Raw genomic sequence first — 22,500 nt, 5'->3', positions numbered from 1 at the left:
TCAACCTTGAGAATACAGAAAATCTTTCTTCACAGTCATAACACTGACATTATTTTCCTTAGTGGTGAAAAAACTACTAAACAGAAAGGTGATATATTGTTCATACCCTGTTGGTGTTCAGAGTGAACATTTTACTTCCATTTGAATCCTGAACAGTGTGTTCAAAATGAACATATTTGTTTTTTTGCTGTTTCTTTTGTTTTGTTTTGTTTTTGTATTCCTTATGAAACCCATTGCAATCTGTATCATAACTTAGTGTTGTACTGTTATCGTTTTTTTATATGCTGTGGGACAGGACTGTTTCTTGTTTTTTTTTCCCCTATAAATTTCTCTCTTTTTTAAATATAATATATATATTTTTTTTCTGGTTCTGTTTCTCCCCCTAAGAAAACGTCAGTCGCGGAGCGGAGAAATTCAGAAAAAATTGTCTCAGTCCTATTTCATCCGCAGGAATTTTTATGTCCTTAACTAATTCCTTTGCTAATCTCACTAGAGACACACTCATCACATTTTTTAAAATAGAATATGAGTCAGTATTTCCTTCTATCCTCCTAATTTTTTTTCTAAATTTCTTTCTAATTATCTTTCTTTTTTCTCACCTTTTCCCTTTTTTCTTGTCTTTTTCTTCCTATTCCCCTGTTTATTCATTATTTTCTTATTTCTTTATCCTGTTTCCGGTAGAGTCACTGGGTCAAACAAGGTCAGTTAAGTATCATGACGAGCGATGACCTGAGTTCGAGGTCACTGGGTGGGGGGAAGGAAGGAGGGGGGAGGGACAAATCCCCCTTTTATACACGTTTCTTTTCCTTTTCTTTGCGAGATTGATCAGTTTATTTTTTGTCATCATTTCGGTATACATGATTACGCACACACACACAGACACAGAGGGCAGTTAGGTTCCTGCGCCTTCGTAATGTTCCTGCCTTCATAATGCTCGGAGGATATTGTTCATCTTTTATCTTACTATCTTTCACTCACTCTGAATTCAGTGTTTTCACTTTCATTATTTTTATTTGGCTTTGGAGTTTATTTTCATTTCTCTTCATTTGTTTGCAGCGATCTCGTCCGTGGCTGCGGCCAGTCCTTCCCCGCGACGCCGAGGACGCGGCGCCTTCCTCACGAGATCCTCTTGGCGTCGCTCGCCCCCGGCGTCCTCGCGGCGTCTCCCGGGGGCGCCCTCCCCTCCCCCCGTGCCGTCGAGGAGCCGGGGGGCCCCGCGGCCGGCGCCGGGGGGGCGGGGCGGGGCCTCCGCAGCGCCGCCCTGGCCCGCAGTTCCTCGAGCAGCGTGGCCAGACCTCAGTAGGGCCTCCACACCTTGGTCTCGGGGCTGCGCTCGCTCGACGGCTTCACGGGCTGGAACGACGACTCGCGCGACGGGAAGCTGGAGGCCTTGGCGCCCGCGCCCAGCGACCGCGGGATCGAGAAGGCGCTGAGGCCGCCCAGCGGGGCCAGGGGCGGCGGCCGGCTGCTGGTCACGCTGTTGCTGCTGCTGCTCACGCTCGAGGTGCTGGTGCTGTTGGTGCTGGTGGGGGACAGGGTGGAGGGGGACGAGGACGAGGGCGAGGCCGACGGCGGCTGCGAGGCGGGGTGCAGGAGGGCGCTGCAGGGGCCGCCCGACTCGCACCCGCGGCACCGCAGGCACCGCGTCTCTCCTGGGGGAGGGGGGGGGGGGAAATCTTAATATAAATCTTAATAACACACGAGCCTCTCTCGCGCCCGGATGCGCTCGCTAAACCTCTTCTCACGCCCATTCTTACGGCGAGAGACCGCCTTGCGGCGTATAAAAGCAACTTACTCCGACCTCCGTACACGCAAGGCCCAAAAGATTTAAAAAATATAGCCAAAAAATGCTTTAATATTCATCAGCGCTGGACAAAAAAGCCCGCAGGACGCAGGGCGGGAAGGACACTCACCTGTTAGTATTGGTCTCGGAATTTCCGTGTTGGTTATGGTGGCGAGGGCGTGACTGTGGGCGGGGTTGTGGGCGGGCAGGGAAGGGAGCGAGTGGGCGGAGAGACCGGAGAGGGCGGCGCCTGAGAGCGGAGACCCGCCCACCCCCATGCTGAGGCCTCCCACCAACCCCGAGGCTCCGCGCCAGGCGTCCAACCAGCCGTTGCCGCCCACTGTGGGAAAGAGGGCGGGGCGTTACAACACGGCGGAGGCGAGGGCGGAGGAAGCTCCCTCGCTCCATGGGCGTGGGAAATGCCATCTATTCCTACTCCTAGCTCTGCTTATTTCTTGGGAACTAAAGCCTTTGTGGTAGTTATTGATTTGCTTTATAACTCTGGTGGCTAAAGCTGACGTGTTTTATCTCTGTCTCTCAATATCTCTCTCGGCTTAAAAATGATTTTGATCTTGATCCTATAGACAGATTGTTATCATTGGCTTTGTGTTTGTGACGCTTATTAATAAGGTATCTCCTTCCTAAGTGCTCGAGCTAACAAATACGACCTATCTCTTCAACACACACACACACATAAGACATATATATATATATATATATATATATATATATATATATATATATATATATATATATACGTATTCATACACAAACACACATACACATACATAGACATATATATATATATATATATATATATATATATATATATATACATATTCATACACAAACACACACACACATACACACATATTGCATACATATATGTAAGTATTTTATATATGTATATATATACACACATATATGCATATATATATATATATGTATATATATGTATATATATATGCATATACATATATATACATATATGTATATATATGTATAAATATGTATATATACATGTATAAATATGTATACATACATATACATACATATATACATACATATGTATATATACACAAATACACACACACACACACATACACATACACACACACACACACACACACATATATATATATATATATATGTATATCGATATAGATATAGATAGACAGATATAAAGATATATATATAAATCAATCAATCTATATATGTATACATCATATGTGTATATTATATACATATAAAATATACATATACATAACACACACACATACATGCACACACACACACACACACACACACACACACACACACACACACACACATATATATATATATATATAATATACATATATAATATTTACAAATACATGATACACATACACAAACACACACACACACACACACACACACACAGACACACACACACACAAATATATATATATATATGTATATACATACACACACACACACACACACACACGCACACATACATACAAACACCCCCCCATATATATCTACTTCCTCCCCGACCTACCTCTTGCCAGCTCGAGGGCCTTCGTGTGAGCCAGAGGGTTGAACGCTGTGAGGCCGAGGTTGTATCCCAGGGCCGAGAGGTGAGAGTCTAGCCAAGGGTGGTAGCCTAAGGGGAAGCCCCAGCCTGGGTGACCTGTGGGGGAGAAAGAAAGGGAGATTAGTTATGGTACGAGGTATTGCTTGAAGGGAGATTTAAGGGAGATGATGTATAAAAGGAACTTAAGTATTAAACGGGTTGTGTGTAAAGGGAAGGTAATGTATGAAGGATGGAGTATATAGGAAGTTTATAAAAGGAGAAAGAGAATAAAGGAAGTTAATGTATGGAGGAAAATAATGTATAAAAGATGGTGAATACAATGGGTAATGTCTAAAGGGAGATGGTATATGGAGGGAGGAAATGTGTCAAGGGAGAAAGTGAATGAAGGGAGATAAGGCATGGAGGGAGGTAAGGTAAGGGTGGAATAGGGTGATTGGTGATGGAAATGGATGGAAATGAGTGGAAATTGGTGGCAGCGGTGGTAATTAATGATGATTCGCGGTGGCGGTTGTGGCTGGTGGTGGTGGCGTATGGGGAGGCCCTGGTGGCTGTGGTGGTGACTGTTGGTGGTGATTAGTGATGACTGGTGATGGCGGTTCTGACTGGTGACTGATGGTTACTGATGGCGAGCTGGGCTAGTGGTGGTATCTGGTAACGTATGGTTGTGACTTTTAACCGATGGTCGTGATTGGTAACTCATAGTGGTGAGTGGTATTGACTAATAATGTATGGTGGTGAGTTACAAATGGTAGTGAGTGGTGGTGACCGGCAACATATGGTGGTGAGTGGTGGTAACTGATACCTGATGGTAATGAGTGGTGCTGGTAAAGAATGATGATGATTTGATGATAATGATGAAAGATAGACATAAAGGGAAAGTAACTTGTGTAAAGTATATGTCATATATGATGATTGCTATAATATATTTCAATAGTGAAGCCCATATATATGTTTCGTGAGATAATTCATAACTAATACACAAGAGGAAAATCATAAGGAAAACCATAGACAAAAATGATAACGAAGCGACCACGATGATTTGGCGGGAAAATGGCGATGTGTTTTATAAATGACTCTGATGTTCCTTAATGCTATAAACAGCACACTTTACACACAGCACAACCATTAAGTGCACCGTCATACCGAATCATTCATTCGCTAATAATTACGGCAACAAATTATACACGAGCAGACATTTGTACACACGTATCCCCTCCGCGTGCGCACTTCACCACTCACTTGTTTTTGTTGTTCATTTGTTTTTCTTCCAATTTATTACAAAATTGACACTTTCTTCCTAGATTGTGTGTTGAGACATATATCTATCTATCTATCTGTGTATCAATCTACTTATATATATATTAGCATAAACTTTTTTTTTTCTCTTCGCTGTAATAATGGTGATAATAAAAACAACGAAATTGTTCAATGCGCATTTTTTATGTACGTTTGTCTTTTGTCTTATTTATTAATTTTCTTTCGTCGATGTAAGAGGATGACTGTCATGGAATGTAAAAAAAGAAACTTTCGAATATCATTCACTTTTAATGTATTTTATCGCCATTATTATTTGCTCAACGACAGAAAAAAAAAAAATCAATATACCTTTTTTTCTTTAATTTTACGTTTCATTCCATTGCTATTAAACGGTAAAATATGTGCTTATCATTTTTTCTCTTTTTTTCTTTCTCGCTTTGATATAAAAAGGTCAAAGCACATCGAGATTTTGATATTTTCATTCATATGATTCAATATAATTTTGTCTGTTATGATAATGCTTACATAATGTATATATTTTAATCAATATGTCTTATCAGTTTTTGTATATCAGCGTTTTCTCTTTATAATTGTTATTTTATATTTGAGAAGAGAGGGAGAGAGAGAGAGAGGGAGGGAGGGAGAGAGAGAGAGAGAGAGAGAGAGAGAGAGAGAGAGAGAGAGAGAGAGAGAGAGAGAGAGAGAGAGAGAGAGAGAGAGAGAGAGAGAGAGGGAGAGGGAGAGGGACAGACATATAGATAGAGAGAAAGAGACATATAGACCGAGAAAAGGAGACAGACAGATAGACAGAAAGAGACAGACATAGAGACAGATAGGAAAAAAAAAATAAACAGACGGATAGCTAGATAGAGAGAAACACAACCAAATTAAAGGAAACATGAACAAACGAAACAAAGAGAATAATAAAATAAAAGAAAAATATTCGATGTTATAGCTTTGGCTTAAATATCAGCTGGTCTTACGTCAGCGATTATGTTAATGAAGACATGCATATTGATTGTCAAATCCGAGATTGTCTCAAAGATAGACTGGTCTGTGTGTTCCCTAGCCTGTATTTTGTGCTTGTGTGTTTTTTTTGTTTTTTTTGTTTTCTGAATATCTTTTTTTCTTTTTCATTTTTCTTAGATTAAAAACAAGTGTGTGAATGAGTTCATACACATACGGAAGTATATATGTACACATGAACATCGAATCGTATCTAAATCATCCACACAAACACACACACAGACACGCACACATATACAGGCGCAGACATACACACATAGTTACATACATAATGATCCATATTTCAAAATTAATTCCACTACACTCCACTTCTTGTACACTATCACTCCACATTCATCCATCCATACTCCACCACTACACTTCACACACGCATAAGACTTTTCACTCCACATCTACTCTGAATTGATCCACCAACTGTACACTCCGCCACTCCACCCCGGTCCCTCGTTCATCCACTTACACTCCACCACTCCACGTCGCACACGCAACCCCCTACACTCAATCCCTTCACCCCCACTCCACTTACACTCCACCATTTCACTTCCACTTACTATCTTCCACCCTAACTCCACATCTCTGTCATCCATCTACATTTCACTCCCTCACCCCCCCCCCCTACACACACACATTCCTTTACTCCACAGCTCCACCTCCACTCCGCTATTCTACTTCCACTCCACACCACGTCACACACTCACAATCCCCCCCCCCCCACTCCACCATACCATACTACCATACAACACACAGTTCCTCCTACACTCTATCACTCCACCTCTACTCCACATTCATCTACAACGACGCACTCCACTTTCATCTTCCATCCCACACTACTCCACTCCACCACTCCACCAACCAACGATCCACTCATCTTCCATCCCACACCACGCCGCACACACACTCCTCCACTTACATCCCGCTACTCCACTCACCCTCCACTCTACCTCCACCTACACTCCGCATTCATCCACCTACCAACGATCCACTCACGTGACTTGTTCCTCGGCTCCCTTGGTCCGTCTACTGTCACTTTGATGGCTTTTGTGAGAGTTGTCATTTGCATGGGCGCCGTGCTGATGATGATAGACAGGTTGAAGCTCTTGCCTGTGGGCGTGGGGGAGAGGTGAGCAGGGGGGGTAGGGTGGGTAGGGTGGGAGGTGGAGGGGGGGGGGGGTGGAGAGGGTGGTGGAGAGGGGTGGGCGTCGGTGGGTGGAGGGATTGGGGTGGAGGAAGATGTGGAAGATGTGGAGGGGGTGGAGGTGGAGGTGGAGGTGAGGGTGGAGGTGGAGGAGGGAAGAAAGAGAGAACTTAGATTAGTGGTCTGGGTAATAAGAGTTAATGTGATATCCTATCTAGTAATAATGGCAATAGCAATTATAATGATAATAATTATAAGAATATCCTAGTAATTAAAACCAAAACAATCATAAAACCAACAACAACAATAACAATTACAAAGAACAACAACATCAATATCAAATTACAACAACAACAATGATAACAAAATAAACACACGATTAGTAACAATCCTTGTGAAATCAACACAAAACAAACATCGCCACCAGACATCCCCAACTTGGCGTGACGGGGTCATACGCGCGGTCAACTGAGGTCAAGTAATTAACTGCTTGCGGTCACCAAACTAGCAATTAACGTGGCGTTGTCTCTCGACCGGCAAATATGTATGGAACTAGGGAGGGATCTGCTATTGATTGTTTTGACACGCTCATGCACTTACACGCACACGCACGGACACGCATACAAGCAGGGTACAAATGTATACAGATTGGAGACACATACACACGTATATGCGCCTACCCGTATACGCTATAAGGACACGTACATGTATATGAACCCACGTACGTACACACACACACACACACACACACACAAGCATAGTACACAGACTCGCACACAAGCACAGTACACGTACATGTATACTTACATACGCACACAGACACACGGATACGTACACATGATCGCATTAACGAAATTCACAGCTGTTTTTTATTGATGGGGGGGGGGGGGGGGTGAGTTACCTGTGTGTGTTTTTTGTTTATTTGTTTGTTTGTTGTTTCATCAGTTACGGTTTTGGTGGGAAAAGTTTATTTATCTTTTTATTTGTGAAAAAATGTGTGGTTGCTTGTTCATGTTGTTGTTGGTTAATGTTTTTGTTTGTTTGTTTCGTTATGTTGTTGTTTTTTCCTTTCGTTAAGGTTAAAGTATTTTGTGGTGAAGCTTCATTTAAAATCTAAACTGTTTTTTTTTTAATATAACCTTTTATATAAAATTATTATTTAATTAAATATTTTCTCCGGTTATTTTTTCCCTTACTTTAGCCTGATTATCCTTAATTAATTGCATTTTTTACCGCATTCCTCCATCTTTCTCATCTATCTTACACTTTTCCAATCGTTCGTTTAAATCTAATATTTTATACCAAATATCTGTAATTTTTTTCTTTCTTTCTTTCTACGATTTTCATTCACTTTATCTTTTAATTCCATTTATTTCATTTTTTCTTTCACTTTCTTCATCGATACAACGGTTTTGTGATATCATTAATACCGTTACTATTATCAAAAACATTATTATTCAAAATACATTATTCAAATGTTTTGGATTATTCAATATGTCTCTTCTTCCTCTTTTCGCTTCATTTATTTCGTGTTCATGTTTTATTCAAATCTTTTTTTGCCTTTTTTATCATTCATTTTGACTTTGATTTTCTCGTTCATTTCCTGCAGCTGGTGTTTACGTCGGGCAAGGCAACGCGTGTGATGTATATTTAATATATTATAACATTATTGCTGTATAAAGAGAGGGTATTCTGCTCATCTTCTGTTTATATCAAATGTGGTATTTCTGACATCAAAAGTGGTATTTCCGATATCAAATGTGGTATTTCTGACATCAAAAGTGGTATTTCCGATATCAAATGTGGTATTTCTGACATCAAAAGTGGTATTTCCGATATCAAATGTGGTATTTCTGACATCAAAAGTGGTATTTCCGATATCAAATGTGGTATTTCTGACATCAAAAGTGGTATTTCCGATATCAAATGTGGTATTTCTGATATGAAATATAGTATCAAATATAGTATTTCTGATATCAAATGTGGTATTTCTGAGTAGTAGAGCTTTCCTGCTATTTTCTGGTATCAAAATTTGGCAGTTCTGACATCAAAGGCGGCATTTCTGATTTAAAATAGGATGTATATTAGATAAAGAATTTATATAATTCTTGTTAATTCACTGAGATTATATTTACCTTTAAAAAAAAAAATGATCTTAGTAATGATTACGATCCGATAATTCAGTTAGGATAAAATCTATTAGGATTCACAAATGACAATAATTATTATGAACTTCTAACGCATTAACGCCATCAAAAGAAATTTAAAAGGGTACTTCCATTAAAAAAGAAAAAAAAAAAAAAATAAGGCGATGGGAGGGAAGAGAACGGTAAGGGGGGGGGGGGGTGGAGGGTGTGGACCCTGAGTGATGGGGTAAGGGGTAGGGGGAGGTGGGGAGGGAGAGGGGGGGGGGGTTGACGGAAGCCTAGAACACTTCCTCTGACCGAATTAACACGTATCCTGTCTCCTCCCTTCCCCCTCTCCCCAGCTCTCCCTCTCCCTCGTCCTCTCTCCCTCCTCCCTCCATCCCTCTTTCTCTCTCCCTTCCTCCCTCCGAAGATCGCAAAAAAACAAACAAACAAACAAACAAAAATATAAACAAACAAATGATAAATACAAACAAGCCAGACAAACAAATGATAAATACAAACAAGCCAGACAAACAAATGATAAATACAAACAAGCCGGACAAACAATGAAAACAAACAAGCAAACAACAAGACACATGCAAAACAAACAAACAAACAATAAGACAAAACAAAGAAAAATGAAATCTTTCCAAACAAACAAGCAAACGGAATTAGGGGCTGCCGACCGTAGAATCAATAATGGAAAATCGCCCTTAATTGCTATTGCTTGACGTCGAAACACACGGCTCTTTAAACCATGCCAATTTACTCCCTCTAGCTCCCCTCCCCCCTTTTCCCCTCTTTCTTCCTCTTGGTACTTTTTTTTCCTCGTCTCATACTGGTACTTTTTTCCCCTCTTCATTTTGGTATTTTTTTCTTCTCTTCATATTGGTATTTTTTCTCCTTTTCATATTGGTATTTTTTCTCCTTTTCATATTGGTATTTTTCCCTCTTCAAATTGGTACTTTTTCCCCCTCTTCATATTGGTATTTTTCCCCTCTTCCTTTCGGTATGTTTTCCTCCTCTTCTTGGCACTTTTTTCCCTTTTTCATTGTCCTGGTATCTCCCCTTCTTTCCAGCTTTCTCTTGGCGTTATCCCCCTTATATTATTACCCCCTTCTCCTAAGGATCCCCCCCCCCTCCATCCCTTGGCAATTTTCCCCTACTTGGTATATCCCCTTCCCTCTTCCTCTCTCCTTCCCCTCCCTCATCCTCACCCTTCCCTCCCTTCCCCTCCCTCATCCTCACCCTTCCCTCCCTTCCCCTCACTTACCTCTCCCCTCCCCCCTTCCCTTCCCCTTACTTCCCTCTCCCCTCCCCCCTATCCTCCCCCCTTCCCCACCCACAGAAGGGGTTCAATCATGACAGCCAGCGACCACAACCGCATCAGTTAAGTTGTGGCAGGGACGTTCAGCTGACCACTAACTACAGCTGATTACAAAGTTACCGAGGAAGGGGTCAGAGAGCGACTGAGACCGAGGGAGTCATGACCCCCTCCTCGGTTTTGGCTCCTGCTTGGCGACTGGTGTTTGGAGCAGCGGAGAGACGGGTGTTGTGATTGGTCCTTGAATGTGTTTTTTTTTTTTTTTCATTTTTTTAGGGAGAAGTGGGGTGGGGGGTAGTGGGTTGAAGGTTTGTGGAGTGTGTGGAGTTTCGCTGGTTATCTATGAATGTACATTAGTTTGTGTGTGTGTATTTGTGTGTGTGTGTGTGTGTGTGTGCTTGTGTGTGTGTGGGTGTGTGTGTGTAGTTGTATGTGTCTGTATGTGTGTATGTGTGTATGTGTGTGTGTATGTGTGTATGTATGTGTATGTATTCTCTTTCTTACTATGTGTGTTTCTGTCTATATACGTATGTGTATACATGCACATAAACTCACATTGTAAGAGAGAGAGAGAGAGAGAGAGAGAGAGAGAGAGAGAGAGAGAGAGAGAGAGAGAGAGAGAGAGAGAGAGAGAGAGAGAGAGAGAGAGAGAGGCGACAGCGCCACAGAGGAGAGGGTGAAACAAAAAGATTAAAATAGAGAATGACACACACACAGGAGGGACAAGCATGACTCATCCCGCAAAAATTCCCCCTAGAATGCATGGTACAAAACCCTCTCTATCCTCTCTCTCTTTCTCTGTCTCTCTTTCTCTTTCTCTGTCTCTCTTTCTCTTTCTCTTTTTCAGTCTCTCTTTCTCTTTGTCTTTCTCTTTTTCTGTCTCTCTTTCTCTGTCTCTATCTCTCTCTCTTTCTCTTTCCCTGTATCTCTTTCTCTATCTCTGTCTCTGTTTCCTCGTCTGTCTCTCTCCCTCATTCTCTCCTCTCCCTCTGCCCCTTCCCCTATTCTCCCTTCTGACTTGCCCTATTGCCCTTGAGTGACACCCTCTTCCCAGTCTCCCTTTTCCCCCAACTTTCGTCCCCCCCACTTTCGTCCCCCTCCCTCCCTCCCCCTCCCTCCCCCCACTTTCGTCCCCCTCCCTCCCTTTCACCCCCCTTTCAGCCGTATCAACAGCGAGGGAACTTATGTAGCGAGATAATCATATGGGCAATGGAAGCTGGTAACGGTTAAGCTCCCCTCGCTTTGGTGTCCCCTCGGGTTTCCCTTCTCCCCTCCTCTCCCCTCCCCCCTCTCCTCCTCTCCCTGCTCCCCTCCCATCCCTAGTCTCGCCTCCTTCCCTCTCCCCGTCCTCCATTCCTACTCTCCTCCTCCCTTCGTCTTTTTCTATTTCCTCCCTCTATCCTCATTCCTTCTCTTCCCTTCTCTATTTTCCCTTCCTCCCATTCCTCTCCCTCCTCTATCTTCCTTTCTCCCTCCTCTTCCCCCTCTTCTATACTGCCTGGTAAGGTCCTCAGGTGCCTCTTCTTCCCCCCCCCCCCTTTTCCTTCCTCCCTCCCCCCTTTCCCCTCCCCTCCCCTTTCCCATAGCCCTCCTCCCTTTTCCTCCCCTCCCCCCTTCCTCTACTCCCTTCCCCTCCCCTCCCCCATTCCCCTATTGCCCTCCCCTCCCCAACCCTTTCGTGCCTGTACTAGTACTCCACAATAAATGGCTGATATTATTTTCTAAGTGGTTAGTGTGTTCTTTATGTTGGTAGAGGGGGGGGGGGGGAGGGGTCGGAGATGGGGAGAGGGGTTGAGGGGTTTGGAAAGCTGGGAGGGGGAGGGGGGATTAGGAAGGAAGGGTGGAGGGGGACGCCGGAAGTTGAAGGTAAGAGGAGGTTGGGGTGAGGGGACGTGAAATCAGAAATGGGGGGGGGGGGGGGGCGGTGAGGGGAGATAGGCACCTGTAAAGATGAGAGTTGGGAGGTGAGGGAAGAGGGGGGGGGGTAGGGGGAGTCGGAAGCTGAAGGGGAAAGGGTGAGAGGGAGCGAGAGGAAGGGGGAAGGAGGGGGGGAGCACAGATTCCGAAGAGAGAGGGAGGGGAGGGAGAGGAAGGGGGGAGGAGGGGGGGAGAGAAAGGGGGCAGAGTGCAGGGGACATTAAATACCGAGAAAAGGGAGAAGGGCAGGGAGGGGGGAAGAGAAGAGAGGGAGAAGAGGAGAGGAGGACGGGGAGGAAGGAGAAAGGAGAGGGGAAGAGAAGGGAGAGAGGAGGAAGAAAAAGGAAGAGAGATGGGGAGAGAGGAGGAGAAGGGAGAGAGGGAGAAAATAAGAGGGGAGGAGGGAGAGAAGAGGGGGGATAGAAAGAACGGAAAGGGAAGAGGAGTAAGAGAAGAGGAGAGGAGGGGAGCGAAGGGAGGGGGGGAGGGAGGTAGAGGGGGGGTGGCGTATGTTACCCTCTGCCTGCTGTCATGACTCTTCCCCGTCTTTCATTGGGGTCCCTACGTCATTCATGCACACTGTCATGAATTCTGCATAGTTGGTGAATATGCACAAACTTTTTTTTTTTCACTCTCTCTCTCTCTCTCTCTCTCTCTCTCTTTCCCTCTGCCCGTGTGTCTCTTTCGCTTTCTCTCTCTCGATTTCTCTTTTTCGCTGTATCGCTTTTTTTTCTCTCTCTCAGTCTCTCACTCTCACCCCCCCTCCCCCTCTCTCTTTCTCTTCTTTTCTCTCTCTCTCTCTCTCTTTCTCTTTTATTTCTCTCTTCCCCTCTCACTCTCCCCCCTCATTCTCTCCCTCTTCCTTTTTTTTTTTTTTTTACTTTTTTTTTCTTTTTTTTTGTTATTTCTAATTTTGTTTCGTTTCAGCGTAGACAGTGATATCCAGGATAGGGAGTGAAAATGTTCATATGATTTCAGTTTTTCTCTTTTATTTATTTATTCGTTTATTCATTTATTTATCAACGCGCATGGATATATAAACTTTACACGCATACGACTGTTACGTAGGAAAGGAAAGAATGAAAAAAAAATATATATATATGTTGAGTCTCCTGTATATCTCGGCTTTTTAAAATTCTTTTGCATTGGTATGTACTCTGTGCGCCTGTGTACGGAAGGTATGTATACGTATAGGAAGGTTGTACGTATATGTGCACATAGATATATAAAAAAATAACACACATTTAAACATATATAAACACAAACACACACACATATAAACACACAGACACACAAGCACTCAAGCAAGCACAAAAATACGCACGCAGAGAGACGCGCAAACAACAGCTAACCCTACAAACATGTCAACATATATTCATGCACTCATATAAACACACACTCCCTCTTTCCCCTCTTTCGCTCCCTCCCTCCCTCTCTCTCTCTGTCTCTCTCTCTCTCTCTCTCTCTCTCTCTCTCTCTCTCTCTCTCTCTCTCCTTCCCTGCCCTCCCTCTCTCTCTCTCCCTTTCTCTCACCTTCCCTCCCCTCCCTCTTTCTCTTTCTCTTTCTCTCCCTTTCTCTCTCCCCTCCCCCCCCACCTCTCTCTCGCATACCTACATCCATCCATCATTTCCCCTCTTTGTAGAGGCCCCCTTCCCCCCTCTGCAGCATACACTACAGTATTTTTCCCTCGTCCTGTCCCTCCCTCCTCCCTTTCTTTCTCTCTCTCTCCCTCCCCTTCCCCCCTTTCTCTCTCTCTCTCACCTCCCACCCATTCTTTCCCTCCCTCCCTCCTCTCTTTCTCTCTCTCTCCCTCCCCTTCCCCCCCTTTCTCTCTCTCCCTCCCTCCCCCCCTCCCTTTCTCTCTTTCCCTCCCCCTCCCCCCCCCTCCCCTCCCTTTCTCTCTCTCCCTCCCCCCCCCCCTCCCCCCCCCCCCCCCTATCCTTTATAATCCAAGCCAATTCATAATCCATACCAGTGATAATATTCCCTCAACCCCCCCCCCCCCCCCCATAACCTCTTTACGCCTCGCCTCTCGCTGACTATATTAAAGAAGGAAACCCATTTGTCAATTTCTCTAAACCATTTTCCTGTCCCCTCACTCTTTTTTTCTCCCTCTCTCTCTCTCTCTCTCTCTCTCTCTCTCTCTACTCTACTCCCTTCTCCCCTCCGTTTCTCCTCTCTGTTCTCTTTCTCTCTTGTCTTTCCCACTCTCCCCATCTCTCCTTTCCTTTCCCCCTCTTTCCTATCTCCCCCCTCTATTCCTTTCCCTTTCTCCTCTCTCTCCTACTTCTCCTCCCTCTCCCCCTTTCACCACTTCCCTCTTCTCTCCCTTTCCCACCTCTCTCCTCCCCCCCTCTCTCTTCTTCTCTCCCCTCTCTCTCTTTCCCTTCCTCTCTATCCCCTTATCTCACCCTCTCCCCCCTGTCTCCCTCTCCCCATTCCCCTCTGTCTCTCTTGTCTTAAAAAAAAAAAATGTCATGCCTTCTTGTTAAGTTTGAAGAATGTATTTGTTCTTTGTTCCCGATGATATTCATAGTGATGATGGTGATGCTGTTGGTGTTGGTGGTGATAATGTTGATGGTGAAGGTGATGATGGTGTTGGTGTTGGAGGTGACAATGTTGATGGTGAAGGGGATGATGGCGTTGGTGGTGATAATGTTGATGGTGAAGGTGATGATGGCGTTGGTGTTGGAGTTGATAATGTTGATGGTGAAGGTGATGATGGCGTTGGTGGTGATAATGTTGATGGTGAAGGTGATGGTGGGAGGAAAAGCTTTAGCCAATCCCTCTATTCTCTCGTTATATATTGCATTTTCTCAAGATACCAATGTTGTCATTATCTTAACCACGCCTACAGACCCATTTCTTAGGATAATTAGGTTTCTGTGTCACTTAAACCCATTCTTTGCCTCCCTCTTATTCTTTCTGTCTGTCTGTCTGCATGCATGTCTCTGTCTCTCTTCCCTTCCCCACCCATCCCCTCCCTCCCACACCTCCCTTTCGTTCCCCTTTCCCCTCGATCTCCCATTTTCTCCCTTCCTCACCCCTCTCCCCCATCCTCTTCCCCACCGTCTCCCCCTCCCTCTCCCCTCTTCTCCACCATCTCCCCTTTTTCCCCTCCCTCTCCCCTCTTCCCCACCATCATCCCCCTTTCCCCCCTCCCACTCCCCTCTTCCCCACCATCTCCCCTTCTCCCCCTCCCTTTCCCCTCTCGCCCTCAACCCTCCGATTAAAGCCCGCCCGCCCTCCAACTCTTCACATCACGCCCCTAGCAGGAAATGAAAATAGATTTGCCTTAAAACGGGGAACTGGAGCTGTAGGCTGGCGGGCGGTGGGGGTGGGGGAGGGGGAGGGAAAGGAGGGAGAGGGGGAGGGAAAGGAGGGAGAGGGGGTGGGGGAGGGAAAGGAGGGAGAGGGGGATGGAAAGGAGAGAGAGGGGGTGGTGGTGGAGGAGGGGGAGGAGGAAAAGGAGGAAGAGGAGGAAGAGGAAGAGGATGTGGAGGAAGAAGAAGAGGAGGAGGTGGATGGGGAGAAGTGGAATAAGAAGAAGGAATATGAAATAGTGGAAAGCTAAACAGAAAAGTGGAGAGAGAGAGAGGAAAGTATTGAGAGAGAAAATTGGAGAGAAAGAGAAAATTGGAGAGAGAGAGAAAAGGAGAGAGAGAAAAAAGGAGAGAAAGAAAATTGGAGAGAGAGAGAGAGAGAGAGAAGGAGAAAGAGAGAGAAAGAGGAAAGAGAAAGAGGGGTTTGAGGAGGGAAGAGGGAAGGCCAGCCGAGGGGTCCGCTTCGCTACAGCTCTTTGTGTGTTCCTTCCCTCGCTGTCGCCGCCTCCTGTGGCCGGCGCGCGTCGGGCGGGTCGCTCGGGCGTCGGGCGTCGGGCGTCGGGCGTCGGGCGTCGGGCGTCGGAGTCAGAGTCGGGCGTCGGGCGTCGGGCGCTGTTTGATCCCAAGTCGGCCGAAATTGTCGGGATGGTCGCGGTTTGTCTGCCCAATGCCTTTTTTTAATCTAATACAAATATACACAAACATACAAGCGCACACTAACACAAATAAACACAAACAAACAAACACGCGAACGCAAACAAACAAACACATTTCCTCCTCTTTTTCCCTCCTTAAATTCAAACACATTTCACAAGCCAAACAAACAAACCAACAAACACATTCTAAAAACAAGACGAAAAAACAACAACAAAACGGAACAAACAAAATTCACGCGAACGGAGAATCAAATCAAAATGTTAAAACTCAGAACTTTAAATTAGTTAATTAACTATAGAGAAAGAAACAAATATATAAAAATAAACACATATGTAAAACAAAAACAAAGCAAAAAAAAAAAAATTTGTCTCCCCAAAAATCAAAATTGATTAGCATATCTCTCAATTGAAAATGCAACACACCATTAAAACACTGACGAAAACAAACAAAAAAGACAAATAAACATAAAACAAACAAACAAACACAAACCCACCCAATCCAAAAATTTACCCCCCCCCAAAAAAAAAAAAAAAAATCCTCAAATTTCTCCGCCAAAATTTCTCCGGACGAGTAACACGAAGCGAACGAGTAAATGACCGGATAAACGAGCGAGCGAGCGAGCGGACGAGTGAGTGAGCGAGCGAGTGAGCGAGTGAGTGGGTGAGTGACGATACAAACCCGAGCCACTTTAGAAGATGGATTACTCTTTAAATGGCGACTTGTATTGCAACACACACATCATTGAAGTCTGGCCGGCGGTGATACTCGATTTTGCCGGTTGCTCGTCAAAGGCTGGGGGATGGGGGGGGGGGGGGATGGGACGGATGGGGGATGGGTGGAGGGTGGGTGGGGGGATGGGGTTTGAAAGGGTGGTGAGTGGGGGGTGGGTGGGATGTGGTGGGTCGTGATTATTATAATCATCATCATCATCATAATCATTATCATTATTAGGGAGAGAGACACACAGACATACACGTACAAACACACACACACACACAGACAACGAGAGAGAGAGAGAGAGAGAGAGAGAAGAGAGAGAGAGAGAGAGAGAGAGAGAGAGAGTGAAAGAGAAAGAGAGACTGAGAGACAGAAATAGAAAAAGAAAGAAAAAAAACCCAGAGAAAGAAAGAAAAAAAATATAAGCGCAAAATAGACACAGAAATAAAAACAACAATAGAAAACAGAAACGAAAAAAGAAAGAAAAAAAGAATACAGGAAATATGTCTAAAAGTAAAACAAAAATTCCCCACCATAGTCTTACGGGGGAAAGAAAGGCCTACAAAACCTTTGAATTATTAATCTAGCTTTGTAGGCTTATTGTAATGCGATCCCGTGCATGGTGATTTTTCGTAAATTATTAATTTTTTTGAGTAAAAAGGAAAAAAACAAAAAACATTAGATATATGTGGTTCTTAAGGGAAGATAGAGAGATAGATAGATAGATGGATGGATTGCTAGACATATATATAGATAGATATATAGATAGATAAACGTAAATATAGATAGATACAATGATATATAGACAAACAGATAGACAGCAGGGAAATGCAACAACCAATAGATATTATGCATAAGATGTTTCAGAATGATAGAAATATCCGGTTTATCAGCAGTAGTACAAGTAAAAGAAATAACAGGAACAACAACAACAACAACAACAATTCTAATTATAATAATGCTTATAGTAACATGAACAAGAATAACAATAACAAACAAAAAATTCCATTAGTCAAAAGTGAAGCACAGCCCCCCCCCCACTCCCCCTCCTTCCTCCCTCTTCCCTCCCCTCCTCCCCTTCGCTCTCCCCCTCTTTCTTCCTACCCCTCTCCCTTCCTTTCCCCCCACTCCCTCCTTCCTTTCTCTTCCCCCTTCCCTCCTTTCTCCTTCCCTCTCCTCTCCCCTCTCCTCTCCCTCTCCTTCCTATCCCCTCTCATCCCCTCCTTCTTCCTACCCTCTCTCCCCCCTCCTTTTTACCCCCTCTCCCCTCTTCTCCCCCTCCTCCCTCTCCCCTCGTTCATAAGGAAATGGCGTAATAGCAAGAAAAGCGACGTTATTGATAGTGATTGAGGGGAGACTGTGTAATGGCAGTCGAGGGGAGACCGTCGTGGGGAGTGAGGGGTCGCCGGCGTTAACAGGAGTAATGACTGGGATGGTGAAGGAAAGAAAGTCGAGGGGAGTGAGGGGAGCTGAGGGGGGAGGTGGAGTGAGGGGAAGGGAGGGGGAACTGAGGGGGCGGGGGTAAGGATGGTGAGGGGGGAAGGAAAGGGAGATAGTGAAGGGGGAGGAAAGGGAGATAGTGAAGGGGAGGGAAGAGAGGGTGACTGTGAGGGGAAAGGGAGGATGATAGTGAGGAAAAGGAATATATCGGAAGGCAGAGGGGAAGAAAATATAGTGAAGGGAAGGAAAAGGAGATGGTGAGGGGAAAGACTAGAGACAATGAAGCGAACGGAGGGAAGGGTAAGGGAGGGAGGCGGGGAGGGGGGGGGGAGAGGGGAGAGGATGAGGGGAAGGGAGGATATGATATGAACGCCGAGGGTGGTAAGTGAAAGTGGACACTAATCCTTTTCTCTCTCCTTCTCCCCTTTCCCGTCGCCTCCCCTCTCCCCTCGTCTCCCCTTCTCAAATGTATGACCGCTTGGTAGCCTCTCCCCCCCTCCCCTCCCCCCCCCCTCCCCTCCATACGCCATATTGCGTCGTAGCTAAAGAGGGTTAATACACACTCTGTAACAATAATAATAACAACAACAACAACAACAATAATGATAATAAAAATAATGATGATAATAATAATAATGATGATGATAATAATAATAATAATGATAATAATAATAATAATAATAATAATAATAATAATAATTATTATTATTATTATTATTATAATAATAATGACAATAATAATAATAATAATAATAATAATAATAATAATAACAATAACAATAATAATAATAATATTGACAATACTAACGGCAAGAATAATAATAACAATAATAGCAAGAATGATAATAGTCATAACGATTGCAATGATGATAATAACAACAACAATAATAATAACAACGATAATAACAATAATAGTAATAATATAATTTCAATAAAATACTTTTGATAAATTTGATAATTTCCTTTGCTTCTCCGATCATAATTCAAGAAAATAAAAGACAAAGAAAGACAAAGAAAAAATATATATAGAAAATAACAGCTCAAAAAAGAAAAGGAAAATAATGATAACAAAAAAAAACAACAAAAACATCGTGATGCGCAACCCGTCTGTCTTCCCTTCCCTTTTGATTTTGATTTTTTCTCTTTCTTATTCACAATAAACGGGATCAATTTTCTTCAAACATTAAAATAAGTTAAGAATTACCTTCTCTCTTTTTTCTCTCTCTCTCTTTCCCCTATTCTCTTATCCTCCTTCGTGAAAGTTGTGGCGAACAAACAGACAAATAAAGAAAACAACAGTCCTCCCTCAAAAAAGAAAAGAAAACAAAAACAAAAACATAACAAAGCAAAAACAAAAATAATAAAAAAGGACGCAGCGTTATCCGCAAGCCCGGCCCGTCCATCTTGTCTCCCCCCCCCCCTCCCCTTCCCTTCTCTTTTTTCCCCCCCTCTCCCTTTCTCTTTCTAATTCAAAATGAACTCAGACATCAAAATCACGCTTCTAAACTTCTCTCCCTTCCCCCCCCTCCGCCCCCCGCCCCCTACAACCCCCCCTCCACCCCCCACCCCCCACGAAACCTGTGACAAAAGAGCTTGTACCATAACTAACGGACTAATTTGTTCATTCAGACGGCAGCCGCTCGCTCTCCGCCAATCAGGAGCGGCGGATCGCGTTATGCTCTCTTTCCGCCCCGCTGATTGGCCGCCTCGCGCGTGACGTCACCAAATCACAGCCCTTTACGAGGTTCTTATTGGTCAGGCTGTTACGGCTAATGAGTAATTACGGTCCGGTTGACGAATCACGGCCAATCGTCACCGGCGAACTGCAGCCATGAAAAGACTCAGGCATCGGGATATTTCTTGGCGGGGCGAATGGGGCTCGCCAGTTCGGGCCTCATCACCGTGGTTGGCATTTTTAGAATCATACTCATCATCAACAATTCTAATTTGCTCTTCATCATGATTATCATCAATTCCCATTTGTTCATCATTATCATTATCAGCAATTCTAACTTGTTCATCATCATCATAATACAGTAATGATAATAATAATGATAATGATATTTCCTATTTTATAATACTTAAGTTAATATTGATACCATTGGTGATAACCATAATAATAATTAGGATAAAATCATTATTCTTACTCACTTCCTATTATCATTAGCATCCTTATAATCATCATTAACAATTTTAAATAGTTATTTACTTGATCACAATTATTAACAGCGTCTATTATACATCTTACTTACTATCCATCATAATTATTAACCGACGATAATAAAGATTAAAAAACTATACAAGTAATTAACGTTTATATCTTAACATCAAATAATAATCAGTGCCATATCATGTTCCATTATTATCATTATAGATGGTAATTGTCAAACTACAACAACAACAATAACAATAAAAATAATAAAAAATGACAGCAAAATTATCATATTATTAATATAAAATATATTAATGGTTATTTAGCAGTAATAGTAATAATACTTATTATGGTAATATTAATAATTACGATGATGATAATAATAATAATAATAATAATAACAATAGTAATGATAATGATAATAATAATAAGGATAACAATAATCATAATAATAATAATGATAATATAGCTAATTATGAAAACAATATTGATAACATTAATGGTGATACTACTACTACTACTACTACTACTAATATTGATAATGATAATAATAATAGCAATGAAAATAATGATTATAATAATAATAAAAATTATAACAATACTACTACTAATAATAATGACAATAATGATAATAGTGGTAAGGATAATGATGATGATGATAAATAAGAATAAATAAATAAAAAATCATAATAACAGTTATAATAAAGGCGATGATGATGATAGCAATAATAATAATAATAATAATAATAATAATAATAATAATAATAATAATATTAATAATAATATTAACAACAATAATTCTAATAACAATGGTAATAACAATAATCATAATGATGACAATATGAATGATGACAATAATAATAAAATAAGAATAATGATGATAATGATAATAACAATAATCATAATAATAGTAACGATACTACTACTACTACTAATGATAATGATAATAACAGCAACACTAATAATAAAATTATACAAATGATAATGATAACAGAAATGTTAATTATACCGATAGTGGTAATTGATAGTGACAATGATAGCAACATCAGCTATGATAATAAATTATGAATTTAATCGTAGCATAGAATCAGACATTAGTACATTAGTAAAATTGATAGTAAAAATAACAACACTCCTAATGTTAATATAATATCAACAACATCATAGTTATATTTGTAATAATAATAATTGTAATAATATAATAATGATAATATAAATAATATAATAATGATAATATTAATAATAATGATAATGATAATAATAATAATAATGATAATAATAATGATAATGCTGACAATAGCACTAATGATAATAATGATAATAATAATAATAATAATAATAATAATAATATTACTATCATTATCATTATCATTAATAATAACAATAATAACGAAAATGAAAATGATAAAAGTAACGATAATAATTATGGTAAAAATACGCAGAAGGGAATCATTCACAGTAATAATAAAGATAAAAGAAATGAAAATAAAAACATTAGTAATAAATTTAAAAAAAAAGAAAAAAATAGCATAGTCATACAAATACTCTTTACAATCTTATATAATTGATAATAATAGTAATAAAAACAATAAAAAAGACAATGAAAATAAAAATATATAACAATTAGCTATATAAAAAAGCGAACACAAGGGAACAGAAATGGTCGGATAATTAATAAAATCCAGAAGAGGAAATATTAAAAAAGACGTAACATTATGATAATAAAAGTAATCATTTGATAATAATAATACTGTGAATAGTGATTAACATAATTAACAATAATAATGACAGTCTAGATATAGGAGAATATATGAATAATTATTTTTTTAATGACACGGAAATTTTATTCTTTGCCTAATCAAAAAGTGTAAAAACCAAACAAGAAAATGCGAATAAAAATAAACATGATAAATCTTAAGAATAGAGTAAACAGTAGGACTACTAAAGAAAAACAATAATAAAGACTATTCATTATTATAAATCAGGAATTTGAATTAAATGATAAAGTTATCAAACAGCTGCGACATCCCTAATTAAACAGAAGGAAAATAACTTAATAA

At 41.7% G+C, this 22,500-nt stretch overlaps 1 protein-coding gene across 2 annotated transcripts in view; it reads right to left on the bottom strand.

Moving 5' to 3' along the window:
- Window positions 1–1,171: 1,171 nt before the first annotated feature.
- LOC125046373 (segmentation protein Runt-like) overlaps window positions 1,172–22,500 on the bottom strand; it is a 26,904-nt gene continuing 5,575 nt past the window's right edge. Inside the window, exons 2-5 of one of the 2 annotated variants that reach the window (XM_047644100.1) lie at window positions 6,618–6,746; window positions 3,327–3,458; window positions 1,914–2,123; window positions 1,172–1,652 (exon numbers count right to left, since the gene is read on the bottom strand). In XM_047644100.1, the coding sequence (XP_047500056.1) occupies window positions 1,297–1,652; window positions 1,914–2,123; window positions 3,327–3,458; window positions 6,618–6,746 (827 nt within the window). In that variant the 3' untranslated portion in view covers window positions 1,172–1,296. The remainder of the gene's footprint in view (window positions 1,653–1,913; window positions 2,124–3,326; window positions 3,459–6,617; window positions 6,747–22,500) is intronic. The other variant, XM_047644101.1, reaches the window with a different exon arrangement.

Source organism: Penaeus chinensis, chromosome 39 (genome assembly GCF_019202785.1).
Source record: "Penaeus chinensis breed Huanghai No. 1 chromosome 39, ASM1920278v2, whole genome shotgun sequence".
Taxonomy (NCBI): Eukaryota; Metazoa; Arthropoda; class Malacostraca; order Decapoda; family Penaeidae; genus Penaeus; species Penaeus chinensis.
This window is presented reverse-complemented; position numbering and strand designations above follow the sequence as displayed.